Source organism: Lepidothrix coronata, unplaced genomic scaffold, assembly GCF_001604755.1.
Source record: "Lepidothrix coronata isolate B3197 unplaced genomic scaffold, Lepidothrix_coronata-1.0 Scaffold345, whole genome shotgun sequence".
NCBI lineage: Eukaryota > Metazoa > Chordata > Aves > Passeriformes > Pipridae > Lepidothrix > Lepidothrix coronata.
The window spans coordinates 286,942-296,508 of NW_016690525.1; the positions used below are offsets into that span (position 1 = coordinate 286,942).

Here is a 9,567-nt window from a genome sequence, read left to right on the forward strand (position 1 = left end):
GCTCGCTGCTGTGAGGGTTTGGGGTACAAGGGAGCCCTGTTCCTGCTGCTGTGAGGGTTTGGGGTACACAGGAGCTCTGTGCCTGCTGCTGGGATGGCTCGGGGTGCAGGGGAACCCTGGGCTTGCTGCTGTGAGGGGTTGGGGTACACAAGAGTTCTGTGCCTGCTGCTGGGAGGGTTTGGGGTACACGGGAGCCCTGTTCCTGCTGCTGGGAGGGTTTGGGGTACACAGGAGCTCTGTGCCTGCTGCTGTGAGGGTTTGGGGTACAAGGGAGCTCTGTACCTGCTGCTGGGAGGGTTTGGGGTACACGGGAGTTCTGTTCCTGCTGCTGGGAGGGTTTGGGGTACACAGGAGCTCTGTACCTGCTGCTGGGAGGGTTTGGGGTACACAGGAGCTCTGTGCCTGCTGCTGTGAGGGTTTGGGGTACAAGGGAGCTCTGTACCTGCTGCTGGGAGGGTTTGGGGTACACGGGAGTTCTGTTCCTGCTGCTGGGAGGGTTTGGGGTACACAGGAGCCCTGTTCCTGCTGCTGTGAGGGTTTGGGGTACACGGGAGCTCTGTACCTGCTGCTGGGATGGCTCGGGGTGCAGGGGAACCCTGGGCTCGCTGCTGTGAGGGTTTGGGGTACACAGGAGTTCTGTGCCTGCTGCTGGGAGGGTTTGGGGTACACAGGAGCTCTGTACCTGCTGCTGGGATGGCTCGTGGTGCAGGGGAACCCTGGGCTCGCTGCTGTGAGGGTTTGGGGTACAAGGGAGCCCTGTTCCTGCTGCTGGGATGGCTCGTGGTGCAGGGGAACCCTGGGCTCGCTGCTTTGAGGTTTGGGGTGCGCAGGAACCCTGCTCAGTAACAGGGTCCAGGCAGGGTTCTGGGACCCCCCGGCACCTCCCAGCCCTCCCGTGCTCCCTGCCAGGTGTTCCAGAAGGAGCTGGGCAAACGTGCCAGCTGCATCAAGACGCTGAAGCGCTCGGTGCGGGACCTGACGCGCGGCAGCAGCAGCGTGGACTCGCAGTGGCTGCAGCGGCAGGTGGAGGAGCTCAGCACCCGCTGGGACCTGGTCTGCAAACTCTCCCTCTCCAAGCAGGCCCGGCTGGAGGCTGCGCTGCGGCAGGTGAGGGCTGGGGGGGCAACAGGGGAACCCCCGGGTTTGGGGTCTGCTGTGACAGGAGGGGCTGGGGGGGCAACAGGGGAACCCCCGGGTTTGGGGTCTGCTGTGACAGGAGGGGCTGGGGGGGCAACAGGGGAACCCCCGGGTTTGGGGTCTGCTGTGACAGGAGGGGCTGGGGGGGCAACAGGGGAACCCCCGGGTTTGGGGTCTGCTGTGACAGGAGGGGCTGGGGGGGCAACAGGGGAACCCCCGGGTTTGGGGTCTGCTGTGACAGGAGGGGCTGGGGGGGCAACAGGGGAACCCCGGGTTTGGGGTCTGCTGTGACAGGAGGGGCTGGGGGGGCAACAGGGGAACCCCCGGGTTTGGGGTCTGCTGTGACAGGAGGGGCTGGGGGGGGAACAGGGGAACCCCCGGGTTTGGGGTCTGCTGTGACAGGAGGGGCTGGGGGGGCAACAGGGGAACCCCCGGGTTTGGGGTCTGCTGTGACAGGAGGGGCTGGGGGGGGCAGTGAGAACAGCAGGGGAACCCCTGGGGTCGGGGTCTGCAGCTGGTGCACCCGTATGGGAAGGCCGAGGGGTGTGGGGTGCCCAGGTGGTGGGTGGTCGAGCTCCAGGGTGCCCCATGGAGTACCCGGGCTTGGTGGGTGGGTGGGTGGGTGTGCATTTCAGGGTTCTCTGTGGGGCCCATGGTGGTGTGTGGATGCACATTTGGGGGTTCGCTGTGGGGTTCCCAGGCTCGGTGTGTGGCCGTGCATTTGGGGGTTCCCCACGGGGTGCCCCAGCTCGGTGTGTGGCTGCACTGCAGGCGATGTGTGGGGCCGTGGGGCTCTGTGTGGGGCCGTGGGGCTCTGTGTGGGGTCGTGGGGCTCTGTGTGGCCGTGTCACACGGTGCCATGGCCGGGTGCCAGGCTGGGAGCTGCAGGCACCTGTTTCAGGTGTGCCCGTGTGGCACGGGGTGCCTGGGGCAGGGGCCTGCGTGGCACAGGGAGGCACGGGGGGGCTCAGAGGAAATTGTGTCCAGGCGCCGAGCCGGGGTGTGGGGTGTCCCCTCAGTCCCTCCAGGAGGGCTGAGCGGGGCTGGCAGCAGCTCTCCCTTGGCACAGTGCAGTGCCAGGGCCTGTGCCATGGTTTGTCCGGCCTCAGGCAGGAGCAGCTGGGGCAGGACTCGGGGTCTGTCCAGGGGTCTGGGCAGCCGGGGGACTCAGGTGGGACTCAGCTGGGACAGGACCTGGGACCTGGGACAGGACCTGGGACCACAGGGTGGGTGCTGAGCAGGTCCCTGCTGTCGTGGCAGGCAGAGGAGTTCCACACCCTGGTGCACTCCTTCCTGGGGCGCCTCTCCGAGTCGGAGAAGACCCTCAAGTACGGCGTCTTCCCCGAGGAGGAGGTGGCCGTGCAGGAGTGCCAGAGCCAGCTGCAGGTGGGTGCCAGCCCCCAACAGCCCCCGCTGGCCCCTGCCCTGGGTGGCTCCAGCCTTGCCCAAGGACACCCCACCACTGGGGTCAGCCGGCCCCTGACAGGCCCTGCTGGGCTGTGGGGTCCCCACAGCGAGATGTGGGATGTCGGGTCCCACTACACCACAAAACCGGGGTTGGGGGCCCCGAACACCCCAGGGTGGGGAGGTTTGGCATCTCAAACACCCCCCACTGGGTGGAGGCCGGTCTGACAGGGTGCAGGGGGCTGAGACCCGGCAGTACCACGGCCTGTGCCCCCCAGGAGCTGATGCAGTCCCTGCAGTGCCAGCAGCTGGAGCTGGAGTGCATCACCTCGCTGGGGGAGGAGATCCTCGCCACCTGCCACCCCGACTCCGTCATCACCATCAAGTCCTGGGTCACGGTCGCCAAGAGCCGCTTCCAGGAGGTGAGCTGGGCACCCCGTCCCCATCCCTGCCCAGGGTGAGCGTGGCCCCAAGCCTCTCCCACCTCCGGGTCCTCCACGGCACAGCCCCCCTGACCGGAGCATTGTGGGTCTGGGGTGCTCAGCCCTGGATGGCACAGAGAGAGAGTCTTGGCCTTGCCAGTGTCCCCCTATGTTCCCCCCTCCGGGGGCCATACAGGGGGTCACCTGGGGCCTCCTCAGACCCCCCCTGGAGAGCAGTGGCTCATTCCTGTGCCATGGCAGCCACCACACAGCCCAGGCAGGGAGACCTGGGAGCGGTGTCCTGGGGACCCTCCCCTCAGAACCTGCTCCTGCAGCGGCTCGGAGCCTCCCAGGATTTGCAGGAGAGAGGCTCCCGGCGCTCCCGGGACCGGTCTGGCAGGTTCAGGTGATCCCACACAAAGCCCTTATTGAACAGAGACCTGCGGGATCTGCCCTGGATCTGCCCAGGGCTGCCCCCCTCACCCCACTCACCCTGAATAGCAAGGGCAGCCAGCACGTCCGCAGGGCACAGACCTGGGCACAGACCTGGGCACAGACCTGGGCACCCTCCTCATGTGGGGGGCAGAGCCCCCAGCCCTGCCCCAGCTGCCCAGCAGGAGCTCTGTCCTGCCCCACATCCCTCCCCCTCGTCCCTGCCCCACGGTCACTAGGGCTGCTGGCTGGGGGTGGTCCATGCAGCCCCATGGTCGTGGTGGGACGTGGAGCCCCCTTGTCCCTGCCCGGTCATCGCTGGTGGGGTGTCCGTGAGCCTGCCCCGTGGCCAGAGTGGCCGTGGCTCCTCGTGCCGACTCGTTCCCCCCAGAGCAGTGGCTCCCGCGGCGTCTGTTCGGGGCGGGAGACCTCGGTGTGCAGAGCAGGGTGTCGGTGCTGTGGCCCAGCACCCCTCGGTGCCCCGCAGGTGCTGAGCTGGGCCCAGCAGCAGGGCGAGCGGCTGCGGGCGCAGGCGGCCGTGCTGGCGGCCGAGCGGGAGGAGACGGAGCAGCTCATGGACTGGATCACGGCGGCCGAGGAGGCCCTGGGGCTGCGGGACCAGGAGCCGCTGCCCGAGGAGGCCGAGCAGCTGGAGGAGCTCATTGCCCAGCACACGGTGAGGGACCCTGTGCCCGGCTGTCCCCGGGCTCCACGTCAGCCCTGGTCCCAAGCCTGACCCGGCCGAGGGCTTTGGGGAGCGCCGGGCTGGGCCCTCGGTGGCGCTCGCACACGTGGCAGAGGCGCCGCGGCTCCTTTGGCTCCGTGCAGCCCGAGCCCAGCGGGTCTGCAGCACACGCTGCTGGTCCAGGAGGGTCCTGGGAGGGGGGCAGTGGGGCCGGGCTGTGGGGGCTGTGGGGGCTGTGGGGCACATCGGGGGGCTGTGGGGGCTGTGGGGCACACCGGGGGGCTGTGGGGCACACCGGGGGGCTGTAGGGGCTGTGGGGCACACCGGGGGGCTGTAGGGGCTGTGGGGCACACCGGGGGGCTGTGGGGCACACCGGGGGGCTGTGCTGGCACAGCCAGCAGGCGCTCAGTGCCGGTGCTCTGCGTCAGGTGTTCGTGGAGGAGCTGAACCGCAAACAGCCCGACGTGGAGAAGGTCACCAAGAGCTGCAAGCGGAAGCTGGCGGCGGATCTGGGCCCCCCGGCCGCCCGCCGGCTGGCCACACGTAAGGACCCCCATCATCGCCCCCAGTGCCACAGCCCAGAGCCCCGACTGACCCCTCACCGGACCCCTGGCTGCCCCCTCACTGGACACCCGTCTGTCCCCTCACCGGACCCCCGGCTGCCCCTCTCTGGACCTCCAGCTGTCCCCTCATGGGTCCCCCGGCTGCCCCCTCACCAGGCCCCCAGCTGTCCCCTCATCACACCCCCGGCTGTCCCCTCACCAGGCCCCTGTCTGTCCCCTCACGGGACCCCCGGCTGTCCCCTCACCAGACCCCTGCCTGCCCCCTCACCAGACCCCTGCCTGCCCCCTCACGGGACCCCCGGCTGCCCCCTCACTGCCGGTCCCCGCAGGGCGCCGCAGTGGTGGGAAGGCGCAGGGGGCGGCGGCGGTGCCGCTCGGGGGGCTGGAGCCCCAGACGCCCCTCATGGCCCAGCTCCTGCACCGCTGGCAGCAGCTCTGGCTGCTGGCCCTGGACCGGCAGTACCGGCTGGAGACGGCCCTGCAGCGCCTGCGGGAGGTAGGGGGGCCCTGGGGGGCCCGGGCAGCTTCTTCCAGGGGAGGTGGGAGCACTCTGGATCCCGGGCAGCTTCTGTGGAAGAGAGGGCACCCCAGGGGTCCTGCTGCCCGGGGGCTGCGGGCAGCTCTTCTCATGGGAGGTAGGTGAATTTTGGGGGCCTGGGCAGCTCCTCCCCCAAGAGGTAGGGGTGCCCTGGGGGTCCTGCTGCCCTGGGGGGTAGAGGCAGGTCCTCTCCCAGCAGGTAGGGGTGCTCTGGGGTCCCAGGCAGGTTCTCTTGTGGGAGGTGAGGACACCGTGGGGTCCCACTGCCCTGTAAGGGGCAGCTCCTCTCACTTTCAGCCCATGGGACCCCCTGGCCCCAGGTCGGATGTGGATGGGATTGGTGGGTCTCAGACCCCATCCCTGCAGCGGGGGGTCCCCATGCCCGCAGTGGGTGCACCCCGACACTGCAGAGTGGCTGCTGGAGCCCGGGCCCCCTGTGTACCCCAGAGGTGGGGGCCCTGGGCAGAGACCCCCTTGCAGCCTCGGCAGGGCTGGGATCAGCTGGGCTGTGCATCTGAGCTGAGCATGGGGCACAGAGGGGTCACCTTGGCTGGCACAGAGGGGCTTGGGGGGGTCCTGCCGATGTGTCGATCCCCGTCTGTGCCCCCCCAAGCTGGAGGAGTTCGCGCACTTCGACTTTGGGGTCTGGAGGAAGCGCTACATGCAGTGGATCAGCCAGATGAAGTCCCGTGTCCTGGACGTTTTCCGCGGCATCGACAGGGACCAGGACGGGCGCATCAGCCAGCGGGAGTTCATCGAGGGCGTCCTCGCCTCCAGTGGGTGCCGGGGGGGCTGGAGGAGGCTGAGGGGGCTGGCACTGGGGGCTGAGGGTCCCTGTCCCCCCTCAGAGTTCCCCACCAACGTCCTGGAGATGAACGCCGTGGCCACCATCTTCGACATGAATGGCGACGGCTTCATCGACTACTACGAGTTCGTCAGTGCTCTGCACCCCAACCGGGACCCCCTGCGCCGCTCCGCCGACGCCGACCAGATCCAGGATGAGGTGTGGGGGGGGATGGAGGGCGGGGGGCTGGAAGGGGGGGGACCCGCCTGGGGCTGAGCTGAGCGTGGTCCCCCAGGTGAACAGGCAGGTGGCCCAGTGCAACTGCGCCAAGCGCTTCCAGGTGGAGCAGATCAGCGCCAACAGGTACCGGGTAAGTGCCGACCCGTGAGGTCCGGGCTTGGTCCGACCCCTGTGCACAGCCTGCCCCGTGCAGGGGTCCCGCAGCACCCGTGTCCCGTGGCAAGGAGGGGACACATCCCCACGTCCCAGGGAGCCCTGGCCCCGTGGGAGGCTGGTGCTGGCAGGGACCGAGGGGCCGCAGGGAGGGGCAGGTCTGGGTGCTGGTGCTGCTCTGGCACCCCCTCCCCGAATCCCAGCCCTGCCGAAGCCCCCAGGCCCCACCTTGCCCTGATGTCCCTCCCCCGCAGTTCGGGGAGTCCCAACAGCTGCGGATGGTGCGGATCCTGCGCAGCACCCTCATGGTGCGGGTGGGCGGGGGCTGGATCGCCCTGGACGAGTTCCTGGTGAAGAACGACCCCTGCAGAGGTGGGTGTGGGGGTCCCACGCCAGGCACTGGTGCAGTGGAGTCCCTGTTCCCTGTGCCTGTGGGGCCAAGTGGGTCAGTGGGGGCCATGTGGGGAGCAGCCAATGGGGCTCCCCACGGTCTTGCACCGCCGGGACCCCATCGGCAGCCCCCTCACTGCCTCCGTCGTCCCCAGTGAAGGGAAGGACCAACCTGAAGATCAACGAGAAGTACCTGTCCCCGGACGCCTTCGGGACCGCGGCCAGGTGTGCGGGGAACCAGTCGGCCGCCTCCTCCAAAGTGCTGTCCCCGAGCCGCTCCAACTCCAGCCTCAGCCTCTACAGCAGCGCCTCGGCTCCCAGCAGCCCCCTGGCCAGGAAGGTGAGGGCTGTGAACCCCTCCAGAAGTTCCCCCCAGCCCTCCCACCCCAGGCACTGACCCTCTCCCTCCGCAGTCGGTGCTGCGGAGGACGCGCTCCGGGGATCGGTGTCCGCGCTCCCGCGGCTCGGGGCTGCCCGACGGAGCCGAGCTGCAGTTCAGCGCGGCCGAGGAGAGCCTGGCTGCGGCACTCCCAGGTGAGCGCCGGGCCGCCCTGGGGGCAGGGGCTCGGGGGGCACCGGGGGCCGGAGCGGGTGTGCGGTGCGGGGCAGGGCAGCGGGGCTGTCCGCCGGCCCTCGGCGCGCCGGAGCTGCTGCGGGAGAACTCCCCGCTCCAGCCCCTCCGTGCCCTCGCAGAGCCGCCCGAAGGGTCCCCCCCGGAGCGCTGCAGCCCCTGCCGCTGACCCCCGCGCCCGCCCTGCGCCAGCACCCTCGGCCGGCCCCACTCAGGACCCTCCTCCCCGAGGCTGGAGGACGGCGAAGCCGCGGCCGTGCGCCCCGCGGGGCTCCGGCCCGGCGCTGCGGCTCCCCGAGCGGGGCTGAGCTGTCTGTCCGTCACCGACCCCGCCGGGACCGGCCCCGGCGGATATGCAAGTACCCCCCGACACCCTCCAAGCCCCCGGGCACTGTCCCCCTTCCCCACGGCTCCACCGGGCAGCGCGGGGGGGGCCCGAGCCCCCGCGCCCCGCTCCGAGTGCCCGGGGCCGTGGGTCCAGCCGGGCATCCACCCCCGCGCTGGGCCCTGCGCCTCTCCCGTGCCGTCGGCTCGGAGTGGCCGCGGTGTCCCCCGGCATTTGGCGTTGCTGACGGGGGTCCCCCACCCTGCTGCCCACGGCCCGGCGGGAGGTGGCCGGGCTCGGTACCCGGGCCCCGGGCCCCCGTTTCTGGTGCTAACCCTCACCCCTCTGCCTTCGGTGTGCGCGCAGGGGGCCCCGGCTCCGGCCGCCCCCCGCCCCGGTGGGGCTGCCACGGGCGGGGGTCCCTCGCGCCCGCGCCCCCGCCCCGCCGGCGGCCCCGGCGGGCAGCGGGACCCCCGCCCTGCTGCCGCATGTTCACGCACCCCGCTAACCGGAGAGCAGTAGAGCTGAATGTAACCCCGGCCGGGCCCGCCCGCCGCCACAATAAACTGTAGTGAGGTTCCTTTTTCTACGAGCACCCATCCGTCCCTCCGTCTGTCCGCTCAGGGAGGGGGCTCCGCTCTGTCCGTCCGTCTGTCCACTCAGGGAGAGGGCTCCATTCTGCCTGTCCATCTGTCTGCTCGGAGAGGGGGCTGCACTCTGTCTGTCTGTCCGCTTGCCCTGCTGCTGGGACAGGGGTCCATCAGTGTCTGCCCGCTCAGGGCAGAGCGGTGCCCTCTGTCAGTCTGTCTGTCTGCTCACCTACTGCCAAGGAGGGGGACTGTAGTCTGTCTGTCTGTCTGCCTCCTTGCCCCACTCTCAGGACACGGGCTGCAGGCAATCCCTCTGTCTGTCCACTCACCCCACTGCCAGTGCAGGGACTGCAGTCTGTCCGTCCCTGTGTCTGTCACCCCACTGCCAGTGCAGGGACTGCAGTCTGTCTGTCCGTCTGTCCACTCACCCCACTGCCAGTGCAGGGACTGCAGTCTGTCCATCTGTCCACTCACCCCGCTGTCAGTGCAGGGACTGCAGTCTGTCCGTCTGTCTGCTGACCCTGCAGTGGGGGCTGGGGCTGCCATGGCCGGGGGTGTCACATCACCAAATCCAGCGCACACCGTCGGGTGGCACAGGGGGTGGCCGGGCAGGCCGGGTGTGCCCCAGCTGGTGCTGCCCCAGCTGGTGCTGCCGGCAGAGCCGCCCGGCGCCGCAGCCGCGGCTGGCAAGCCCCGGGCGCTGCAGCGGGTGCCAGCGGGCACCGCGCCGCGTTACCTCCTTTCCGAGGAAGGCATTGCTGGCATTCCGGCCGTGCCCACGCCGGGCACTGCTGGGAGGTGCCGGGTCCTCATCCCTGGGTGCCTGTGGTGGTGCCTCCCCCACAGTGCTGGGTGCCCTTCGCCCACCCCCCTGCCCTGAGAGCTCCAGGGGTGCCCGTGTGGTCCCCAGGCATCGCGGTCCCAGTGCATCCGTCACCCGCCTGCCCCGTCCCGGTTGGGATGGCTGGGGACAGTCGGGATGGGCCCAGCTGCCTGTCAGGACGGGATGGGGTGTCTGGAGGCCCTGGCTGTGTCCCTGCTCTGAGAGCTGGGGACACCTTGAGCACAGGGACTGTCCCCAGGTATTGCAGCACCACAGCCCTTGCCTGGCACCTCCCCAGCTTGGGGAGTCCCAGATCCCACAAGTGGGGGCTGCGGCCGTTCCCTCTGGTCCCCCACCAGTGCTGGGGCTCTGCCTGGCTGCCCCCTCCCTATCCCGGTCCCCTTGGTTGCCTGACCCTGCTCTCATGGCTTCCAGTCCCATTTCTCCACCGTTTCACCCTAAAACCCTCTCTGCACTCACTTCTTTTCTGAACGAACACAGAGCCAAAGG

At 69.8% G+C, this 9,567-nt stretch overlaps 1 protein-coding gene across 1 annotated transcript in view; it reads left to right on the forward strand.

Moving 5' to 3' along the window:
• The window catches only part of LOC108509217 (dystonin-like), a 37,956-nt gene extending 30,387 nt beyond the window's left edge, over window positions 1-7,569 (forward strand). The window contains exons 27-39 of the mRNA XM_017838548.1: window positions 910-1,107; window positions 2,398-2,523; window positions 2,820-2,963; window positions 3,883-4,071; window positions 4,509-4,623; window positions 4,973-5,139; window positions 5,795-5,957; window positions 6,030-6,184; window positions 6,261-6,335; window positions 6,613-6,730; window positions 6,904-7,088; window positions 7,162-7,282; window positions 7,442-7,569. Of these exons, the coding sequence (XP_017694037.1) occupies window positions 910-1,107; window positions 2,398-2,523; window positions 2,820-2,963; window positions 3,883-4,071; window positions 4,509-4,623; window positions 4,973-5,139; window positions 5,795-5,957; window positions 6,030-6,184; window positions 6,261-6,335; window positions 6,613-6,730; window positions 6,904-7,088; window positions 7,162-7,282; window positions 7,442-7,488 (1,803 nt within the window). The 3' untranslated portion in view covers window positions 7,489-7,569. The remainder of the gene's footprint in view (window positions 1-909; window positions 1,108-2,397; window positions 2,524-2,819; window positions 2,964-3,882; window positions 4,072-4,508; window positions 4,624-4,972; window positions 5,140-5,794; window positions 5,958-6,029; window positions 6,185-6,260; window positions 6,336-6,612; window positions 6,731-6,903; window positions 7,089-7,161; window positions 7,283-7,441) is intronic.
• The last annotated feature ends 1,998 nt before the right edge of the window (window positions 7,570-9,567 follow it).